Source organism: Phocoena sinus, chromosome 6 (genome assembly GCF_008692025.1).
Source record: "Phocoena sinus isolate mPhoSin1 chromosome 6, mPhoSin1.pri, whole genome shotgun sequence".
In the NCBI taxonomy this organism is placed as follows: Eukaryota; Metazoa; Chordata; class Mammalia; order Artiodactyla; family Phocoenidae; genus Phocoena; species Phocoena sinus.
The window spans coordinates 6,431,912-6,454,811 of NC_045768.1; the positions used below are offsets into that span (position 1 = coordinate 6,431,912).

The following is a 22,900-nucleotide window of genomic DNA, read 5'->3' on the forward strand; positions in this document are numbered from 1 at the left end:
TCAAAGACAGAGGAAGGAGGAATTCACCCCATTTTTCCTGCCTCACTGCCTCACTAATCTCCCCCAGCCCTTGGACTGAGATTTTCACCATTGACTCCCCTGGTTCTCAGGCCTTTGGGCTTGGACTGAACTACACCACCCGCTTTCCCGAGTCTCCATCTTGCAGATGGCAGGCCGTGGGACTTCTCAGCCTCTATAATCATATGAACTAATTTCTCATAAAGAAAAATCCCTCTAGATGGATAGATAGATAGACAATCTCTCTCTATATAGATTATATATAGATAGATTATATCTATATAGTCATATAATCTCTCTCTCAATCAGATCAATAGGATTTGATTGATTCTGTTTTTGATTTTGTTTTTCTCTGGAAAACCCTGGCTAATACAGACCCTATTTCCAAGTAAGGTCACATTCACAGGTGGGTTAGGACTCGGACATCTTTTGTGGGGACACTATTCAACACACTACAGACATGTTACCTCTGTCTTTGTTAGAGGCTGGACTGCAAAGGGAATTAGAGCAGGAGCTCTGCAACTGCGTGGTTCGGGATTTGAATCCTCCACTTGTGTTCTCATTACTATGGTTGTTTTTTGGCCCTTGAACCTCAGGAATCCTCTATGATAATCGGAGGTCATGGTGTTATGAGTAATTACCCCCAAAAGAGTGTTGTGAGACCTCTCATTAGCTCTTTTTAAAAAATTACATTATTTATTTATTTATTTTTGGTTGTGCCAGGTCTTAGTTGCCACAGGAGGGCTACTTAGTTGCGGCTCCAGGGCTCCTTAGTTGTGGCCTGTGAACTCTTAGTTACGGCATGCATGTGGGATCTAGTTCCCTGACCAGGGATCGAAACTGGGCCCCCTGCATTGGGAGCACTGAGTCTTATCCACTGCACCACCAGAGAAGTCCCTCTCATTAGCTCTTAGGGTAAGTTACTCAGATGGTCCATACCTCACTTTTCTCATCTGTAAAAATGGGAATACACAGTACCTACCTCAACGGGTTGTTATGAATTTATTGTTATGAATTTTAATTATCATGAGATGTTGGCATCCTGAAAGGCCCTATCAAGTTCTGATGTTATCCTTTCTCTGGCTTTCATGAGGACATGCCTTCTTCCTCAGCTACGTCACCCTGAGCTCAGAACCAGGGCCAGCTTCATGCAGTCACACAGGCTCAGGTTGATGCTCTTAAAGTCTGATGCATACAGCGTTTCCTTTGGGGAAGATGACAAAGTTTTAGAGAGGGTTGGTGGTGACGGTTGCACGACAATATGAATGTACTTGGTGCCACTGAATTGTACACTTAAGATGGCTAGTTTTACGTTAAAAGAAAAGCCGTCTCATTTACGTTAAAAAGGGTGGCTGTCTCATTCACGGCTGTATTGAAAAGCGTAACAACGTCTGATCAAGGGGCTTTGCGTTGTCATTTTGCACTGGGCCCCCGCAAACTGTGCAGCCAGACCTACTTGGAGTCACAGCGCTTCCCGTGTTTGTAGCAGTGAGGGGTGAATTTCCCACTCTGGTCTGAGCTGGCTCAGCGGCACAGGGGGTGATGGCCCCTCTAAGAGGGACCTTTCCGAACTGGGTCGTGGCGGCTGGAAAACATGGGCTCCAAGGATGAGCTGACAGGGCAGCCGTTGTTTCACCTGGAAGAGGGGATTTGGCGTGGACCCTGCGTATCCTCCAATTTCTGAAAGGCAGTGGGGAAAAGAAGGGAACGCGAGTATTCTCTGTGGCCCCAGAGGGCAGATCTAGCATAAGGTAGGAATTTTAAACAAGGAGAGTTGTGCAAGAAGGGGATGGCTGGCTTCAGTTCAAACCTCAGCTCTGCCTGGGGGCTAAGGCATGGGCTCTGTTTTCGGGCAGCTCCACCTCTGCCCACATCTGTGACCATAGAGAAGGTCATTTGTAGCCCTGAGCCAATTTTCCCACCTAAGAAACGGGGCTGGCAATGCTCCCTAATACAGGGTGAGATGCTAAAGATAAAACAAGGCAAGTTTACAGGTACAGCTGTTGTTGCTATTGTTATTAGTACTGGAAGGTAGTGAGTTCCCCAGACTGGCAGGGTTCTAGCTGAGATGGATCTACAGGGAGCTGCAGAGCCGACCCTTGCATCAGAGCTAAAGGAAGAAGTTCCCACTTCGCCCCCTTTCGGCATCTGGTGTATTTGGATGAGTAGTTTAAAAACCTGCAGTCGTAAAATACTGTCATGGTGACAAAGGCAGCGAGGGAAAGGGGGTGGTGTTTTTTGTGGAGCAGAGGAAGGTTTGGGTCCTGGAGGCTGCTGAAGAAGTGGGAGGGGGTCCCGTTGTACTTGACTTTGAAAACCTCAGCCAGCTGTCCCCGGAGCCATCCCACGCTGAACACGATCCCAGGAATGCAAGAGCTCCCCTCCAAGGGCCTCCTAGGAAATGGGTTCCTGATGTGTCTGAGAGCAAGACACCGGAAACAGCGTCAGTGGGTGGCGTGCGTGTGAGAGCGAGGTTGCTTGTGCCGCTTGATGTGCGGGCAGCCCGGGGAAGGAGGGTCTTGGCCCTCGCTGATCCCGGAGCCTCTGCCTAGAGTCACACTTGGGGTGACTGCTGCTTCCCTGGAAATGCCTTGGCAGGGATTTGTGCTGAGACAGACGTTCCTCCTCTCCCTCCTCCCCCATCTGCCTCTCCTGTTGTTTGTGTCATGTCCCCAAACTGTATCCAGGAAATACTCCTGCCTGACCGCAGCTCCGCTCACCAGTAACAGGATCTGAGACCCAGAGGCCGAGGAGCGGCGAGCAGATGGGTTCCATCAAGGGCCACGCTTCGTCAGAGCTTGGAATGGCCAGAAGGGTGTTTCTCTTCCCCTGAGAAGGGAGGAGAGGACGGGCACCACAGCTAGCCCCAGAATTCACCAGCATCTCACACGCACATTCAGGTGGTCCAACTTTTGACAAATATTCACCCAGCACAGCTTTATGCAGACACCCCGTTAGGTGTGTAAACATAGCCGTGAACGAGACAGCTGCCCTGGCTTTTCTTTTTCTTTTTAACGTAAAACTAGCCATCTTAAAACGTGCAGTTCAGTGGCATCAAGTACATTCATACTGTTGTGCAAACATCACCACCAACCCTCTCTAAAACTTTGTCATCTTCCCCAAAGGAAACCCTGTATGCCTCAAGCCATCACTGCCATTCCCCCCTCCGCCTACACCCTGGCCGCCGTCAATCTGCTTTCTGTGTCTATGGATTTGCCTATTCCGGACATTTCATATAAATAGAATCATACGATAGATGGATTTTTGTGAGTGGCTTCTTTCTCTTAGCTTGATGTTTTTCAGGTTCATCCACATGTAGCCGGTATCAGTATGTCATTCCTTTTTGTTTGTTTGTGTTTTTTTTTCTTTTGGCCCGTGCCAACACAGCACGTGGAATTCGTAGTTCCCCCGACCAGGGATCGAACCCACACCCCCCTGCAATGGAGGCGCGGAGACCTAACCACTGGACCGCCAGGGAGTTTCCCCACCAGGCTCCGCATCTCTAAAATGGGGTCTAACAGTCATCTCTCCTCAGGACTGAATACCATGGCGTCTGTGATTAGGCCAGTGTTGGGTATGAGGGCAATGCCCCAACGAACCTTGGGGCCATCATCCCACGTGACTACTGTCCTTAGTGGGATGGCATCATCCCTGAAGGGAGTCTTGGCTGCCTCAGGAATGGGTTTCAGGGTCAGGCTGGGCTTGGGAGCCCAGGCAGACAGCTTTGGCAAGAAGCCTCAAATCAGCCTGGTTCACTGATGGGCAGCTTCCAGTCTTAACCATTTATCCTTGTCAATAAATGTCAGCTTCTGTGTTTTCTACACTGCTGGGTGAGTGTCCGTTGCTGTTTAACATGTAAACTAACCAAATTTAAAATCATGCCTTTCTTTTCCAGTCCCTAACTGAATGGTGATCAAGGCAGGTACCCTGGGGCAATGCCCCAGTTACCTTGTTCTGGTCCCAACCTGCCTGGCAAGCCAGTGCCACTCAGAGACACAGAGTCCTCTTCCCTGGCTCTCCGCTCGTCAGCAGGAGAGACAGCCAAGGGTCCCCCAGGGGAATTCCAAGACGTAAGCAGGCGGCAGTCAGAATACAAAACCAACTCTGGAGCTTTTTACTCATCTTGGGCTAGACTCTTCGGGTTACAAAAAAGAAATCCAAGTCAAATGAGCTTAATTCAGTTCAATTCAACAAATTACAGTTTGCGTCTCTATGTCAGGCATGGGACCAGTGCTTGTGGTCCATCGGTAAACAAAAGAGACCCCGGCCCCGGAAAGCCAGGCATTAGTAAGGATGCTAAATAAATTATATGACGTGTTCAGTGAGTGATATGTGCTATGGAAAGAAAAGAGAAAGTGAAGGCAGGGAAAGCGGCATCGGAGGCTGGGGGTTGGGGACAGGATGCAGAACTGATTTAAGGTGATCAGGGTTGGGCCGCATCAGGAAGCTGAGATTTGAGTAAAGACTTGAGGATGAGTTGTCAACCCAGTGGATGGCTGGGAAGAGAATTCCAGGCAGAGGGATCCGAGAAAGGACAGTTGGTCCTGGCATGTTTGAGGACCAGCAAGGAGGGCGTGGTGACTGGGCTGAATGAATGAGGAGGGAAGGAGAAGAGGAGTTCCGAAGAAAACCAGATGGGGACCAGATGGGATAGGGCCATGGGCCGTTGGGCCAAACTCTGGCTTTTGCTCTGAGTGAGATGGGAGCACTGCAGAGTTTGGAGCAGAGGAGGAATGTGATTTGACTGATGTTTTGTTTGAAGCTAAAAAGGAAATGCCTAGAACTCCTGGGCCCTGGGTGAGTCCAAGATTCAGGCCTCTTTGTTATCCTTGAGAATACAGCCTCCTCTATGCGGGGAGAGGGAAATGGCTTGCACACTGCTTCAGGCAAACAGCAGAGGCCAGGGTCCCCGTCCTGGAGCCTAGAGGGATTTCTCCATCAGTTGTCAGAACATAAACTCCCAGGGAAGTTCTCTGATTGGCTCTGCTTGGACCAATCGCAGTGCCCAGATGTCAGGAACATTGTGATTGGCTGGTCTGTGTCACATGGCTGCCCCACACTAAGAAGAGGCAGTAGTCTGGGCTGCCCCACCAGGGTTACAGGCAATCGGGGGGCAAGGAAAGGAAAGGAAGTTTGTGACTTCCCACAGGAAGGTAGAAAGGAGAGCTGAGGTGGCGGGACAAAAACAACAGTTCCTTCCTTGAATGCTCATTCCAAGGGGAGCCCAGGGTTCCCCCCCTGGTGGACCTCTGATCCAGGAGGTCTGCAGAGCCATCAGAAAGCACTCACTCATCTCCATTGCCTCTCCCATAGAACCAAATACCACATTTCCAAACATTGCTTCTCTGAGGAGGCTTGATCCGTGGTGATGCCTACAACACAAATCTACCTAAAAGGTCACTTCAGTGACAGTGATTTTATCACCGCGTTTTCCTCATCCCTGGCTGGAGAGCGTCCCAGCAGTATTCACTGAGGTCAGGAAACCGGTGGTGGCGAGGTGGAGCAACTTCCTCCTCTCTCTAAGCCTCCTCTGAAGTCACAGACAATTAAACAGCATGCAGAGCCGGGTCTCTGATCCTCAGGAAATGCAGAGGAGGGTGAGCTGGAAGAAGGCTGAGACATGGCTGCTGCTCTCTGCTCAGGGTGGTAGAATTGGGACGGGAGAAATTTGTGGGTTTTTTTTTAAATACAGTATAGTAACACATTTTGATTATACAGCTCGGTGAATTTTTATGTATATATCCACCTGTGTAACTATCACCCGGGTCAAGACATAAAACATTTCCAACGTCCAGGAGGCCTCCTCCCGGGGTGGTCTCAGGGCCTTCTCTTGTCCTCTTTCTTTTTTTAAATTTTTTTTTTTTTAATTTGGCCACACCTCTTGGCTTGCTGGATCTTAGTTCCCTAACCAGGGATTGAACCGGAGCCCTAAGTAGTGAAAGCTCGGAGTCCTAACCACTGGACCACCAGGGAATTCCCTCTCTTGCCGTCATTTCTGTGCAGGCACCAGTGTATTTTCTGGGGGCCTTGGGGCCAGGCCCACAGTGAGCACTCCCATCCCCGACACTGTCCCCGCCCCTGCCCTGCAAGGCAGGGCAGGGGTGGGGGCACCGATCCCATTTTACATGCAAAGAACGTTACTGGAGCTCAGAGAAAGGTAACATCACCGTCACCATCTCCACCAAAAACAACAAGGGACGCTCCACTGACTGAGGAAGGCTGTAGGGAAATTCTTGGCGGAAGATCAGAGAAGGGTTTGTTATCCTTACCGGGCCCTGGCTTAGCTGGTTCATTTCAGCAGACGATGAAGAAAAGATTCCTATCACAAAGTCACACACACGGGTCAGAAGGGCCTCCCTACAAAGTCCCTCTTATTTTCCGCTGTGGGTAACAGTAGGTAATCATCTGCTCCTTGCCCATACTGGTTTTCCCAGCCTCTGCTGGTGAGGTTTCTATCTTGCTGTTTTAGAAGACCAAACAGAGCAGAGCACGCCCCCTGGTCCAAGGAGGGATGAACACAAGCGTCCCCTCTCGGTTGTCTCTGGTCCACGATTCTGGGGGTGGTGCAGAGATCCCAGCCCCGCAACTGAGCTTTTTGACAAGGAAGACAGCCCCCTGCAGTGGTTCCCCTGAGTTGGGGGCAAGAGAAGCGGGAGTCCTCTGTTCTCAGACAAAAACATCGGCAAGGAGCAAGCCAGCACAGTCCCTCCCAATCTAGTGTCAGAGATAAAACACGTTTCAGGACATCCAATGCCTTCTATGTTCGTCCGTGATCGTGACCTACCATTTATCTCATGGGGCTGGGACAACCCAGCCCGGCAGCCCCATGCTACAGAGACACGGGTATCGGTTTACAAGCTCATCTTTTGTCCAGATAAAGGAAGGCTTGGCACATATAAATGGACAAGAAGCCATCCTTCACCTCACGTCCCCCACACCCAACCTACTGCCCCCAGCCTCAGCGGCGGAGGGTTTCCAAGAGTCTCCCTCCTGGCAACCCTGCTAGGTAGGCATCATTATTCCCGTTTTGAGGAAGGGGAAACTGAGGCTCAGAGCCTTCTGCAGATGAAGGGCCGACTATGTGCCAGGTGCCTGATAATGAGATGTGATTCTTCCTAGTTCCCACAGCTGCTGTGGGGAGTGACTGACTGTCGGCTGCATTTGACAGTAGAAGAAGTGGGTTCAGAGAGGGAAGTTGCTTGCCCAAAGCCACACAGCTGCCACTGAGGGCTGGCTCTGGGTTTGACGCCAGCTGAGTCTGGCTCTAGAGTTCACAGCAAGTGTCTTTGCCCTCTGGCCAGGTCTTTCCTTGGTCTCTGCTGCTTTGGGGCACAAGCCAGGCTGTAAGCAGTTAAGGTAGGGGGTGCCCGGAGGAAAAGAACCAGGTATAGTTTTTTGACGTAAGAGAAGCCGTTTTGGCCTAAGCCATTTTGTGATCTAAGCTGTGGCCACAATGCTAGTCCTTGAACAGATCTCAGTAATAAGGAGCTTAAGGGAACAAAAAAACAAACTGCTATCAGGCGGGAGGAATAACAATAACAAAGATAATTTAGCAGTTGTTACAACTCCTGGTTCTGTTTCAGTGATGCTTCAAAAGCCTGAAGCACTTTCCCGAGATGTTTTGCAGAATTTAAACACCCCCCTCAGGCGCCGACCACCAGATCTACTGAAACCTAGGGGACGGTGACTCTAACATTTTCTGACCCTCCTGACTTCAATCACCTAAAGCTTGGATGCGGTTGACTTCTGCCCCAATTCTGCGCTGAATTCTCCTCTGCTCAAGCCCCTCTGTGAATACGCATATACCCTTAGCTTAAAACTTCCCCGCTTTTGCTGTTAACAGACACTGCTTTGGGAAAGCTCCCCGGTGTCCGCCTTACTTGCTGCGAGTAATAAATCCTTCCTTCTCCCCATCTTTGGCTCGTGTGTCTTTCGGCTCGAACCCAGTTTTCAGGTAACAAGACTGACACTGCTGTCCCTCCGGGCAGGTCCAAGTTTGGAGTGGGCACCGGAAGCCGAGTTTTCCCTCTTCCCCGCTTCCCCAGGGTGCCCCCACAAGCAGGAGCAAGCCGTGTTGGCAAAACGAAAGGGATAAGATCCCTGCCTCTACCGAGGTCCCACCCCAAACGTGGGGAAGGGGGCCAAGGGGAGGGGAGGGCACAACAGGGTGAGGATTTTGAAGCAGGGGATTCACAGGGGTCGCAAGCTGTTGATGCTTTCTATCGAAGAACTGGTTCTTTTGGGAAGTTCCTGTGATGAACAATGAAACCATTTGCCTTGAAAAAGACAGTAGACCACCGTGCTAGTTTCCCACAGTTGCTGTAACAAATGAACACAAATTTTAGTGGCATAAAACAACACACATCTGCCATCTCACAGCTCTGGAGGCCAGAAGTCCAAAATCGATTTCGGTGGCTAAAGTCGAGGTGTCCACAAGGCTGGTTCCGGAGGAGAATTTGTCTCCTTGTCTTGTCCGGCTCCTAGAGGCCACCTGTGTTTTATGGTGCACCTTCCTTTCACCTTCAAGGCTAGCAGTGTAGCATCTTCTCTCCTCTCTGACCTCTGCTGTCTTCACATCTTTTCTCCCCCTAATTCTACCACCTCTCTCTTAGGAGGACCCTTCTGATTCAACGGCATTCACAGAGAATCCAGGATAATCTCTCCATTTTAAGACATTTACTCAGCCCTTGCAAAGGCCCTGTGCCACGTTCTGTAACATATTCACAGGCTCTGGAGACCGGGATGTGGACATCTTTAAGGGTGGGGGTAGGAGGAGCACAATTCAGCAAAGTCACGCCATTGTAGGTCTGGCTGTGGCTCAAGCGTCCAGGCTGAACGTGGGGACAGATAGCTTGGTTCTCACACCCTGACCCTCAGGGCGGTGGCCACAGATCAGTGACTCTGTCACCTGTGGAAGTCCTGCCAGGCTCCTGGCTTTGCTGCACGCCCTGAAGACAGGCACTGCCATCCACCCCCTACTTGACAGATTGAGGAAACGGATTAGAAAGTGTTTAAGGATTTGCCAGGGAGGGGTGGGGCGGGGCCGGGGGCCCGATCGGGAGCCCCCCCGGCTCTCTGCTTCTCCCAGCATCTGGGGGCAGAAGTCGCAGGCTGCTGGGAGGTGGGCGGGTGCCGAGTGCAGACAAGCCTCCCGCGTGCTCTCCCCGCCCCTCCCTGCTCTCGGAGACAGAGCCACGCGCCCGAGCTCGCAGCCGCTCGCTGTCTCTCCCGGAGCTGCCGCCGCCACTGCTGCCACCGCCGAGATGCCTCCCCCCGGCCTGGAGCTGATGAGTGGCCGGGTGCTCCCGGCCTTCCTGCTCTGCAGCACGCTGCTGGTCATCAAGATGTACGTGGTGGCCATCATCACGGGCCAAGTGAGGCTTCGGAAGAAGGTACGTGCCGCCCTCGGGGACCCCAGCCCCGCGTGCGCTCCCTTCTCCCACCGCCGGGAAGGTTGGGGACGGGACCCTTGGCCCAGATGTTTTCGGGGCCAGAGTTTGAGCGAGCGGGCTCGGGACCAGGTACCTCTCCCAGCCCTTTGGGATGGCTTCTCTGCGGCCCTTGGTTTCAGCGGGGCCCGCACCTCCTTTTCCTCTGTTTTAAGAGCATTTACCATTTGCTGTGCCACCAGGTGAGTTCTCGGCACAGCAGGACTCCACGAGTCCCACTGAGCTAGGCCGGCGGCTCAGAGAGAAGCAGGTCCCAGAGGGTGGAGTGAGGCAGCATTCAGCCTCCGTCCGACCTGGCGGCTTCCCGCACCGGAGATCTGATGTTTGGGTGGGGTGGGAACCGGCAGAACAGGAGGCCAGAGAAGCCTTTAAGTGGAAATTCCCAACTCGCCCGGCAAGGTCGCTCCCAAACCCACCGCAGCCTCCCTCCAGAGGCCAGGTCTCAGCCAGGCTGCGCTGAAGTTCTCGGGGAGGAATTTCCCCCACCGATCCGCCAATCCGAATCCTGGAGCCAAAACAGCAATAAAGACGCCAAGATCTGAGCCGGTGGGGGCGGGCGGGGCGGGGGGTGGGGAGCAAGGGGGCGGGTGGACCTGTTCCAGGGCGGCCGCTAGCCCGCGGGGCAGCCAGGGCCAGGGAAGTGGCAGCAGCCGTCCTGTTAGACAAAGAGAAGCCCAGGGGTACCTCTGATCATCCCCCCAGGTATTTCAGAGAGGAGCTGTTTCCGACCGTGCCCCTTCGTCCAGTTCCGAGGCGAGGCAAGGCCGGCGCCCACGTCGTGCCGTGCCGGGGGTGGACACGGGGGAGAGGAAGGTTGCTCAGCAGCAGGGCTTAGCAGGTACGGGCAGGACCGAAGGCAGGCCTAGCTCCCCGGGTGAACGAACTTCCCAAAGCAGAGGCACACGGATCGTGCTGACTTCTCCCTGCCCCGGCCCATCCTGGGATTGCAAGATACAGGCACCAAGTGGGACAGCCGCGTTCACCCATTGAGTCCTTCCGTGGAGCGTTTAATCCCCCACCACCGCCCGGGGGCAGGGGGAGTCGGGGTGGGGGCGTATTCAGCTTGTCATCCAGTGAGGACCCTGAACTCAGAGAGGAGACATCCTCTTGTGAAGGCCACACGCGGGGTTGGAGCCCAGGTGCCCAGCTCCAGAGCCCACTCCCTGCCATGGCGGGGATGGGGTTCTCACCAGGGCCGTGCGGGGCCCAGAGCTTTTCTTTTAATGTGAATTAGGGAAGGAAGAGGCAAACCTGTTGGGGTGCCTGTCTACCGGGTCAGTAGGGAGTGACAGAAGGAAACCTCCCCTTGGGCTGTCTCCGGTTCTCCCTACACTACAAATTTCCCTCTCATTCAGTCAGTCAGGGAGGAGCTGGGGGAGCCACACCGTGGGGAGGTGACGGATGCCTGTGGAGGTGACGGATGCCGGCTCTGGCTCCTCCACCCATTAGCCTCGGGACCATGGGCAAGTCTGAGAGCTTGATTTCCTCATTTGTAAACTGAGGATGGTCACAGCAGTGCCAGGAGAATACAGCTCCTGGCACGGAGCAAATGCCCCACCAGTGTTAAGTCTTCATTACTTATTAACAGTTGGAATTGACACGACAGGCCAGAGATCTCTTGGTGGGAGCGCATCCCGAGGCCCGACCCTGGACCCAGCTAGAGGCAGTGCTTACGCTTCTGACGCTGGCGCTCTATCCCTGTCTGCTCTGCCGCTGGCTCCTGGCCAGGCCAACTTGTATTCATGCTGTCTTCCGGGGTGAGCAAACCCATGGACTGTGGACACCCAAGACAGCTGCCCACTGAATGCCGAGACCCTGAGAAAGGTGTCACGGGCCCACGGACTCTGCAGGGCCATCAGAATTGGTGATTCCATGACTTAAGGGCCAGCAGAGAAGAATTCTGGGCGTTGGGGAATCCTGATGGTGACAAGCGCTGCATTCACCTCTGGGCTGGAGCAGGGGCAGACCCACCAGGCAGGACAAAAAAAAAACCCCAGCACTTGGAACAGATATCTCAAGGGCTCATGAATCAGAAGCATCAGGATAGACAATTTAGGAAATGTGCTACAGAGATTCAGGTTTGCTGTGGGGCTGGTGGGGCTGGCTGGCTGGATGCCCGCAGGGGACAGTGCAGCAAGAGCCATGGGTGTGACCTCCAATGACCTGAGTGTGACCTCAAGTCCCTCTTTTGCACTGACAATTCACCGAGCGAGCGCCCTCCTGGCGCTGTGCTGGGGCGTCTCCACTTCTCTCCTTTGCTCTTCCTGTGGTAGATGAAGCTCCTTTGATCTGGAATTCACAGATGAGGAAGCTGAGACCCAGGGAAGTTCAGAACCTGCAGTTAGTCGGTGTGGAGCTGAGTTTCTCACCGGGACCTGTCAAGACCCTCTCATTGCTCTTAGTTCAAAGTTTAAATTCTTAGGCTCCTGCCTCCAGGACCCCTGCTGACCCCTGCAACTTTATCTTGGAACTCTGTCCCTTGCTGTCTATGCTCCAGCCATGCTGGGTTTTCATTCTTCATACATGCTCTTCTTCTGACCCCAGGGCCTTTGCACATGCTGTTCCGTATGCTATTGCTATAACCCTCCCTTCTTCTGGTTAAGGTTGATGCATCCTTCAAGCCTCAGCTTTACTGTCACTGCCTCAGAGAAGCCTTCTCTGATCCCCAAGCCTTGGTTGGGTCTCCTGTGAACATTCTCAAAGCAAACCCAGTCTTCTGTTTTCTCAGCACTCACCACCTGGTCTTCCCTGTTCATTGGCAATTCCCTCATTACACTGTGGGCTTCACAAGAGCAGAGATAGGAGGGCCTTTTTCTTAGTCTTTTCCGGCTGCTATACAACAAAATGCCAGAGACTGGGTGGCTTATCAGCCACAAAAATTTATTTCTCACGGTTCTGGAAGCTGGGAAGTCCGAGGTCAAGGAACCGGCAGAGGTGGTGTCTGATGAGGGCCTACTTTCTTGTCCATAGATGGCTATCTTCTTGCTGTGTCCTCACTTGGCAAAGGGGTGAGGCAGCTCTCTGGGGTCTCTTATAAGAGTGCTAATCTCATTCAAGAGAGCCCCACCCTTATGACCTAACTGCCTCCTTAAAGGCATCACACTGGGGGTTAGGCTTCAACATAGGAAATTTGCAGGGACAGAAACATTTAGTCCACAGCAGCCTTGTTCACGGTGAGTCTCCAGCACTTCGCACGCAGTAAGAGTTCATGGATGCTGGTGAATGGACACGTATGTGCCTGCCTGCATCGCCGCGGACCTAGTCGACTGGGCCGTCCATCTCATGAACAGTAATTCTCTGCTGATGTATTCCAGGCTTTTGCCAACCCCGAGGATGCTCAGAGACACGGAGGCCTCCAGTATTGCCGGAGCGACCCAGATGTGGAACGTTGTCTCAGGCAAGTACCACTGGCCCTCAGCCTGATCATGGCCTGTCCTTTCGGGCCCTCTTCTGAACACGGGGGCTTGGAGGATGCCCAGGGGGCCTAGGTCTTCTGCCTTCCAGATCCTCTTAGACTGTTTTCATTTATTCATTAATTTAAGTTCTAGTTACTCGTGGAAGAGTAATATGTGCTCGTGGCTCAGGACGACAAAGTTAGAAAAGGATATTCAGTGCAATTTCAGTCTCTCTCCCCGCTCTGACCTGCAGGTCCTGCCCAGATCTGCTCACCAGGGGCCAGTGCTGTTACCAATGTCTCACGCATCTTCTCCGAGACACTTTTCCTGCATTTACTACACACACGCTATGCTTTTTCCCTTTTACCCCCCAAAGGATCACTCTTTACCCACTGATTTATACTGTCCTTTTTTCACATAACAGAAATTGTTTCATATCAGCCCACAGAGGGGCCTCGTTCGTTACATCGGTACTGTAGCAGTTACACCATTTCTCTATTAAATAGATGGTCCGTAGCTGATCCAACCACTTTCCCTCCGATGGCACTTAGGCTGTTCTAAGTCTTTCTGTGTTATAAACAGAGTGCATCAAAACTTCTTTCATTTTCCTTTGTGCGTCAGTGTGAGCAAAACTGCAGGCTGCAATCAAATGGTAAGAAATACCGTCGAATGGTGCACAAATCTAGTCCCGCAGCTGGTGCGTGAGATGCGTCTCCGACCCTGCTAACTCTGTATCCGCTTTTGGGTGGATCCTTGCCAACATGAGGGGTGAAAATGTACATCACATTTCAATTTTACTTTGCATTTTTTTTTTTTTTTTTTTGGCTGTGCTGTGCGCCTTATGGGATTTTAGTTCCCTGACCGGGGATCGAACTCAGGCCCTCAGCAGTGAGAGCACGGAGTCCAAACCACTGGACTGCCAGGGAATTCCCTACTTCGCATTTCTGAGTGAAGTTGAACATTTTTTCATATGCTTAGCATCCCCCAGTCAATCTAAAGCAATTTTTCTTATTATGAAACTCAGAACTATTCATTGCAAACAATTTGGTTAATACTGAAAATACATAGAGCAAAAAGGGGAAAACCACTCACAATTCTTGTCACTGTTAACATGTTCATCTATCTCCTCTTTGTCGTCTAAATATTTTTCATAACACTAGGTGTGCATGGTACACCCAGCTGGGCGTTCTGATTTTTTTTTCAGTTAATTATTTCATGAGCACTTTCCATGTCAGTAAATACTACTCGAAAAGTGATTCTTACAAAAGGGATGCAGAGGGAGTTCCCTGGCGGTGCAGTGCCTGGGACTCAGCGCTTTCACTGACGTGGCCCAGGTTCAATCCCTCATCAGGGAACTGAGATCCACAAGCCACATGTGGGGCCATAAATACATAAATAAATAAAGGCTGTGTAAGATTCCGTCAGAGACTAAAGGTTAATTTCACGTAGCCAGTCTCAGTGGTGGGTATTTTAGCAGTTTCCTCTCTGCAGTTTTACACCAGTGGGCTGGAGAGCCAGGAAGAAGCACTCCCAGGGGATGGGGGTTGTCAGCAGGCGTGGGATGGGTGTGGGGAGGATGGGTAGCTGGACAGGAGTGAGACAGACACAAGCCCTCACCTAGTTCTTGTCACATTCCCATGGATCACCGGCAGAAATGGGTGGGAGCACCAGGGAATTCCCCAATTCAACACTTTTCTTTTATTTTTTAAATTAATTTATTTATTATTATTATTATTTTTGGCTGTGTTGGGTCCTCGTTGCTGCGCGCGGGCTTTCTCTAGTTGCGGTGAGCGGGCGCTACTCTTCCTTGCGGTGCGCGGGCTTCTCATCGCAGTGGCTTCTCTTGTGGCGGAGCACGGGCTTTAGGCACGCGGGCTTAGCTGCTCCGCGGCATGTGGAATCTTCCTGGACCAGGGCTCGAACCTGTGTCCCCTGCATTGGCAGGCGGATTCTATCTATCTATCTATTTATTTATTTACGGCTGCGTTGGGTCTTCATTGCTGCGCGCGGGCTTTCTCTAGTTGCAGCGAGAGGGGGCTGCTCTTCGATGCGGTGCGCGGGCTTCTCATTGCTGTGGCTTCTCTTGTTGCAGAGCACGGGCTCTAGGCGCGTGGGCTCAGTAGTTGTGGCGCACAGGCTTAGCTGCTCCGCAGCATGTGGGATCTTCTCGGACCAGGGCTCAAACCCGTGTCCCCGCATTGGCAGGCAGATTCTTAACCACTCTGCCACCAGGGAAGTCCCTGAATTTTATTTATTTATTTATTTTTGTGGTATGCAGGCCTCTCACTGTTGTGGCCTCTCCCGTTGCGGAGCACAGGCTCCGGATGCGCAGGCTCAGCAGCCATGGCTCACGGGCCCAGCCGCTCCGCGGCATGTGGTATCCTCCCGGACCAGTGCACGAACCTGCGTCCCCTGCATCGGCAGGCGGACTCTCGACCACTGCGCCACCAGGGAAGCCCTATTTTATTTATTTTTTATACAGCAGGTTCTTGTTAGTTATCCATTTTATACATATTAGTGTATACATGTCAATCTCTATCACCCAATTCATCCACCACCCCCACCCCCCTGCCGCTTTCCCCACCTTGGTGCCCATACGTTTGTTCTCTACATCTGTGTCTCTATTTCTGCCTTGCCAACCGGTTCATCTGTACCATTTTTCTAGGTTCCACCTATATGCGTTAATACACAATATTTGTTTTTCTCTTTCTGACTTACTTCACTCTGTATGACAGTCTCTAGATCCATCCACGTCTCTACAAATGACCCAATTTCATTCCTTTTTATGGCTGAGTAATATTCCATTGTATATATGTGCCACATCTTCTTTATCCATTCGTCTGTCGATGGGCATTTAGGTTGCTTCCATCACCTGGCTATTGTAAATAGTGCCCAGTTCAGCACCCTTTGAGCACCTCTTAGCTAATAATGTCATATTCATTTGGTGAGTGTTGTTGATGACCTTCCATGTACTGTCATTTACCGGGGCTTACTATGCCGGACCTGGGGGTTCCTGGGGCCCCCGGGCTCCTGCTCACTTTACATAACATCATGGAACCTCGGGGGTGCAGAGAATCACACATCCTGCCATCCGCTACCGGAGAACTGGCTGGAACCTGACAGGAGACGCCCTGGAAGCAAAAGTGAGTTAAATATTAGACCAGAGGTTTTAGTGCAACCAGGGCCGCCTTCTGCACAAACAGGAAAGCACTTTGGTCTCAGTTCTTGGAGCACAGATCTGCCTTGCAGATTAGAACAGGCTGGGGCCCAAATGTGAGACCAGCTCTGGGAGAGGGTCAGGAACCAGGTCTCAAGGAAGATGATGAAACCCAGCCACGTCCTTTTAGTGATTCCTGTCGAAGTCTCCCGGCAACGTAGGTTTGGGCCAGATTCTGAGTTTATGGGAACATGCACCTTCACTGGGGCCGGCGGGGACGTGTGTCTCTGCGTGGTCCCGAGGAAGGAAGACGAACACTTGACCCAAACTCTGAGATATTTCTGATTATTTGGAGTGTGGTGTGGAGACTTAATCTGAGTGAACTGGTTTGTCAGGAGATGGGGTCACACAATCTCAGCCCTAGAAGTCCTTTAAGACCCCATCCAAACACATTATTTTGTGGATGGTGAACAGAGGTCCAGAGACAGAGACTTGCCCGAGGCCAGGGGTCTAACGAGCACCCTTGGGGAGGTGCGAGGCTGCTAGCCTCGCACCGTAAAACGTTTATTAATTTGGTCTGGGCGTCTGAGGGCGCTGGGATTCTGGCAAAACCAAGAGCTGAAATTAACTTTAGCAATCATGCCCGGGACAGGGCTGGTGGTGATGGTGACAATGACAAAGAAGATGGCAGCTAAGTTGGGGCAAAACTACTCCGTGCCAGGCAGTGTTCTAAGCACTTTATAGGAACCGACCCGCTCTGCCTCCCAATAGGCTTCCAAGGGCGGTACTAGCATCTATAGAGGAAGAAGCGGGTTTGCCAAGGCCGCATCGCTCGTGACGGGTAAGCTGCCACTGAGCCCAGGCCATCGATATGGGCTCTGCTCTCCTTTCAAGAAGGCGGTTTAACTCTATTTTATAACCTGCCTTTAAAGCTAAGCAGGCTTCACCTCATATCAAACCTGAATTCAAGGAAATCACCTGTGCAGATGGAGAGCCTGGGGAGGGAAGAGGAGAGAGCTAGCGGGGCTGCCAGCAGCTGTCCCTGCCCAGGAGGCCTGGGGGGAACTGTAGGGCTCTCTCCGCAGTCCTGTCATCTGATGCAATAAAAGGCAGCCGGTGTTGCAGTGTCTGTTCACGGGAGAGGCAGGCCTGATGCTGCAGGGAGTCATGCAAGTCCAGTCTAGCGGGAATTTGCTCTGAGTGGTTTTTACCTTAAAAAACTGGTCATTAGTGGAATGACACATTTTGCCCAAGCATCTCTCTGGTACGTGACTCCCTCCATGTCTCTCAATTCGGATGCTGGGGTAGGGGTGGCGGGGAGGAGAGGAATGAGTTTTCTTGGCATCACGCCTGTCCTCGGCACCACTTGTGGCTTTGTGGGGGCCCCATGGCAGTTTCCGTGGGGACTGGGCACCCCAGGGGCTGAGGGGCTTTCTCAGCTCCCAGCCACCTCTCCTCCCTCAAAGGTGACCTCTGAATCCTCTAGTCCCAGTTGCTGGAGCCTGGAGGGAGGGCTGCCCCTCCCATCTTTATTCCTCTTCTCTGCCTGGTGTCCCCCGACTTCTTTCCCTCACCCGTGCTGTGGGGTTTGGCCGACGATCCTCTTAACAGCTTTCTAAAAAGTGACTCACTCTTAGAATATAAATACATACTTTAAGGAGAAGTGTCTCATTGAATGGGCTTCAGGCGCTAGTTACGCTTTTCCTGAAACTTGCCGAGAAATATACAACATGACAAAAATACTCCCAACTGGTACCATCTCATGAGTCAACCTGTGGGAGGAAGACCACCTTCTAGGACACCCTGACTTAACGTAAAATAGGTTTTCCGAGGTGTCTGTCTCATAGCATGTTAGGGGATGTTGGTGTACACAGATGTATCTCCATAGCATGGGGATGAATAGCATGACTTAGAAGAGCAACAGTTGCTGCCTCTTCCCCAGTAAGGTAAGGGACTTGCTCGATCGAGGAATTGAAATGGCCCCAGTCCTCAGCTTACCCCTCTTCATCGCTGTAACCAAGATCCGGCCACGGCCTGCTTCTCTCACGTGGGCATCCAGCAGTATTTCCCCCAGCTGGTGAGACCTGCCCTGCTGTAGACTTGCTTTCCCTGGGGCTGTGTCCCAAAGTCAAGCTTTGGGAGTAAAGGAGAAGGAAGACTCATGTTGGCTCCAGGATATGGGGACAGAGACACCAACTGCTGTGTCCTGAGTTTGACCTAAGATCCAGGCCCTGCTGGGTTTATGGGAGCTTTTGTACACTCAGATTGAATTCCAGACCCCTTACCCTGCTTCATGAGGCCCCTCTCCCCCTCTTATCCTGTCCCCCTCCCTCTTACGTGCCACACTCCAGCCACTTGGGTCACTTTTCTGAGGCTTGAACACGCAATGCTCATTCCCACCTCAGGGCCTTATGGCAGGGTTATACACAGCCGCCCCTCCCCCCCCCATATACTCACACACTTGATTTTTTTTTTTTTTTTTTTTTTTTGCGGTACGCGGGCCTCTCACCGTTGTGGCCTCTCCCGTTGCGGAGCACACGCTCCGGACGCGCAGGCTCAGCGGCCATGGCTCACGGGCCCAGCCGCTCCACGGCATGTGGGATCTTCCCAGACCGGGGCACGAACCCGTGTCCCCTGCATCGGCAGGCGGACTCTCAACCACTGCGCCACCAGGGAAGCCCGCACACACTTGATATTTTAAACAAAGGAAGAAACAGGATAGGGCGGATGAAACAGCTTCGCCGCTGTCCGGCGATTGGCTGGCTCCAGTGAGTGCAAGTTGTCCTTATTATCCCTGAGAGGAGGAAGGGTTTGCTTAGATTTAGGGGCAGAAGAAGACAGAGCCAGGCGTGGATTTCAGATGCGTGTTCTCAGCCCATCCCGCTGGGGAGGGCCCAGGAACCTGCATTTGGAAGGAGGACGGCCTCAGAAAAGCCCTGCCTTGGTGGTAAAGAGCACGGGCTGGGGAGCTTCCTGGCGGTCTAGTGGTTAAGACTTGGTGCTTTCACTACTGTGGCCCGGGTTCAATTCCTGGTCAGGGAACTGAGATCCTGCAAGCTGCGCGGCGTGGCCAAAATTTAAAAAGAATAAATAAAAGAGCAGGGGCTGGAGGCAGACCTAGGCTCCACCCCAGCTTTCACTCAACCCCACTGAGCCCCACTGTTCCTGCCTGGTGTCCAAGGCCAGAGGGGAACATAGGGGAGACCATGGCAGGGGCTGCGTCTTGGCGAGCCCTGGGGTTGGTAAGAAAACCAGGCAGCAGCCCTTCGTGGCTCCCAGTCTGCTAACAGGGTTCACTTTCTGAGCTGCTCACCGGCACAAGCTTGGAGTCACCGTCGCCCCTGCCTCTGGGGTATCTCCTTGTCTTGGCCATGACGGACGTGAGTCTGGCACCCCCGAGATGGTCCCCAGGGGTGTGGGGCCTTTCGGGGCAGAGGGTCTCAGCTTCCAGGACATTCTCAAAGCCGACTCCTGGCTGACTGCACCCCCTTGCCTTCCCAGAGCCCACCGGAATGACATGGAGACCATCTACCCCTTCCTGTTCCTGGGCTTCGTCTACTCCTTCTTGGGGCCTGACCCCTTCGTTGCCTGGGTGCACTTCCTGGTCGTCTTCCTGGGCCGCATGGTGCACACCGTGGCCTACCTGGGGAAGCTGCGGGCGCCCACCCGCTCTCTGGCCTACACCCTGGCCCAGCTTCCCTGCGCCTCCATGGCCCTGCAGATCGTCTGGGAAGCAGCTCGCCACCTGTGACCAGCCGCTGACACTTCCTGGGCCGCCAGACCCCTGGCCACGAGCCACCGGGAGACCAGGTGCCCCTCTGAGATTGTGATAGGCCCCGGGGCCTGGTATCCTGGCAACCAGCTGGATTCCTGGGTGAAGCCACCGAGTGGAACTGTTTAGAGACCGGTTGTCACGACTGATAGAAGATCCTTCCACTTAAAGAACAGAGCATGAAAAGTATCCCTCCCTCTTCCTCCCCAAGTCTGGGAAGGGTGAGCAGAGACTCATTTCAGGTTTCTGAACCTGATGACCCTCTGAATCCAGGGCTGTAATAAATAAGGACTTCTCACCTCCACCCCAGAGATGCTGATTTAGCTGGTCTAGAGGGGAGCCTGGGCATCTGCGTTTTTAGAAAGTTTCTGTGAGTCCCAGCAATGGCCGGGCCTGGGGCCCACTGCCAGTTCCCTCTAGGGGAGGGCCCAGGACCGGCAGGGTGGGAGTTTCTCTCCCGGTGGGAGAAGTGCCCTGTTGACGCTTCCCTGTGACACATTCCTTTGCTGCATCCTTCTGTCTTGGGCACAGGTGCCGATGGGAAGGGCCCACAGTAGGGTCGGCCTTCTCTTCCCGAGGCTTTAGTTGCTCCGAAGGGCTGTCATTCAAGGACAACGGGCTTTGAAGGGCCAACCGCTAAAAGGAAATTTTGACTCCTTCGGTATTTGCGAGGCTTGCAAACCGCAAATGTGCATCCCTGCCGGGAGTCATGTGTCTCTCCTGGACTCTTGCTGTTAAGAGCATGTAGCTTTAGTCATTAATGAAGTGTCTGACCAGCTTGGCCCCCTGGCGGCTGGTTCCTGGCATCCACCACCGCCCAGGCTGGCTGGGGACCCGGCTCGCCCGACACTCTTGCGGGTCTGTGTCTGGGGCGAAACTGACAAGACACAGTCTCTGGCAAACACACAAACCCACCCAGACGAGCGTGCTGAATCATGCAGAAAGCAAGCAGGCTGCTGGGAGACACCCTCCCGCCTCCTGCCGTGGGCCAGTAAGACGGTCAGTCAAGCCCATTTTTACACATGAGGAAACCGAGGCTCAAGGTGGACTCCCTGCAGTGTGGGATCAGCTCTGAACCCCGCCTGTCTGGCTCCCCCAAACTGCTCTAACCATTGTGCGGTCCTGCCTTTCCCCAGACCCCCTCCCCAGCGCTGCCCTTTTCCTCCAGGATCTAGGGAAGCCCCCCTCGCACCAGGGCATGGCCTCCTCTCACAGCCCTGCAGCCCCCGAGCTTCTGCCCCCGCGGACTGATGGGTCTGCCTAGTGGGGGCCTCACTGGGGACCCAGGGTTCCCCAGGCCTCACTAGAAATCCGAGTCGGCCCCCCTGCCCGGCTGTGCTAGGAGGTGGGATGGGTAGCATTGCTTCCTGGTGGTGAGATGAGCCTCTGTTCTGGGGCAGCAGCTGCACATCTGGAAACAGAAAGCGCATGTCCCTGTATTCAGTGTCCGCTGTTTGCTAAGCATCGGCTGAGTACGGTGTTCACAATTTTTTTTCCACTTGATCCTCCACCCCAGGAAGGAGGTATTTCTGCTTTTTGATGAGGAAAGTAAGGCTCAGGAAGGAGCTGTAACTTGCCCAACATCCCTGAGCTGGGATGCGATAAAAGAGGAGTAGACCCAGGGTGTGTGCTTGTGTTTTAATACTTTCCCTTCCCGGACTGTGGGCTCTTCCTGGACCAGGGAAAGAGGGACCGAGAGGGCAAAGTGCCCAGCTCAGACCCGGGTGAGGAGGGCATCCGATACCCACAGGGACCATGTGACCCTGGGACCGAGGGAGGGGGCAGCTCCTCGGAACTGCAGAGACAGCAGCCCCTTGTGCACTGGCCCCTCATTCACTCCCTGCCCCGGCCCCCGGGACCCCTCAGACGCTGAGCCGCAAACAGGGTGGGGGGACGGCAGGACATCAGACAGTGACAACTCCAAGTACTCAGTGCCCTAAAGGGGGGTGGGCAATGGGAGCACGAGGAGGGCCTCTAACCCCTGCTGGGGCGGGGCTTCCTAGGCGACGTGACAGCTCGCCTGCCATGGGCGTAAGTCAGAGCGGCTTTGGGGGCGTGTCCAATCCAGCTGAGGAAAGATGAGCAGAGCTCAGCCCCCTGGGGTCTTGTGCCTGGGAAGTGGCGGGGGGCGTGTGGGAGGCGGGGTGGGCGGAAAGGGGCTCATTCAAGGCCTCGGGGCCTTGTGGGGTGGGTTCAGAGCCAGGGTGAGGAGAAGTGGGCGAGGGGTTAGTGACGTGGGTCTGTGTCCCAAGAGGACTTCCGAGAAGCCACATGGAAGGCAGCATGGTGAGGCTGACAGCTGGGCACTGGCTCTTGTTCCCAAACTGACGCAGACAGTGCCCAGCCGTCCCTCCAGTTTCTGGAGGGGCCGGGAAGACGCAGGCGCAGCCTGACGGCAGGGAGGGGCAGCGGGCAGGGGCCGGGCGATGTTTCCAGGGTAGACCCGGAACCCTCCAGGATGGGGAAGGGCTGGGGGCGGCTTCCCGGAGCAGCTGCCCCTGGGGCTGAACCACAGCGCCCCTTTCTTGGGCAGCGGCAAAGTGAGCACAGCAGGTGAGGCGATGCTGGTGGGCTGGCCTGGCCAGAAGCCCCACCCACACCCCGCCCCAGGCCATCCTGGGCGCCGGTGAGTTCCTCTGACTTCGCCTCGATCGCACCCCACCCAGATGCGGGGCGCCCTCTTGGGCTGCCTCCTCCTGACCCTGGGCTGTGGGTGGTGCGAAGTGTGGGCAGTGCTGGGGGGCAGGGCAGTGCTGAGCAGCAGCCTGGGGGCTCCGGAACCACAGCCCTGGGGGCAGGCAAGGACTTTGAGGCCCAGCCCAGGCTTGGGAAACCGGAGCTGCCCCTGACTGGAGCCTGGCGGCTGGGGGCAACTTCTTCTGGGCTCTGAGTGATCAGGAAAGCCCAGAGCCAGCCTGGGGTATCACACAGACCCCAGGGTCAGGGCCCTGGTCTGTGAGTTAGGGGCCCTCTCCTCGAAATGTTGCCAGTTTGGTCCTAATGCTATAGAACCTTTCACCCCCACCCGGGTACACACACTTTTTTTTTTTTTTTTTGCTGTGCGCTGGCCTCTCCCTGCTGTGGCCTCTCCCGTTGTGGAGCACAGGCT

At 53.7% G+C, this 22,900-nt stretch overlaps 1 protein-coding gene across 1 annotated transcript; it reads left to right on the forward strand.

Annotated features, from left to right (window-relative positions):
- The first annotated feature begins 8,839 nt into the window (after positions 1-8,839).
- Positions 8,840-21,413, forward strand: PTGES (prostaglandin E synthase). The gene is made up of 3 exons (XM_032635893.1): positions 8,840-9,410; positions 12,782-12,864; positions 19,521-21,413. Exons 1-3 carry the CDS (start codon positions 9,282-9,284, stop codon positions 19,768-19,770), a joined length of 462 nt encoding a protein of 153 aa, XP_032491784.1. The 5' UTR covers positions 8,840-9,281; the 3' UTR covers positions 19,771-21,413.
- Positions 21,414-22,900: the final 1,487 nt, after the last annotated feature.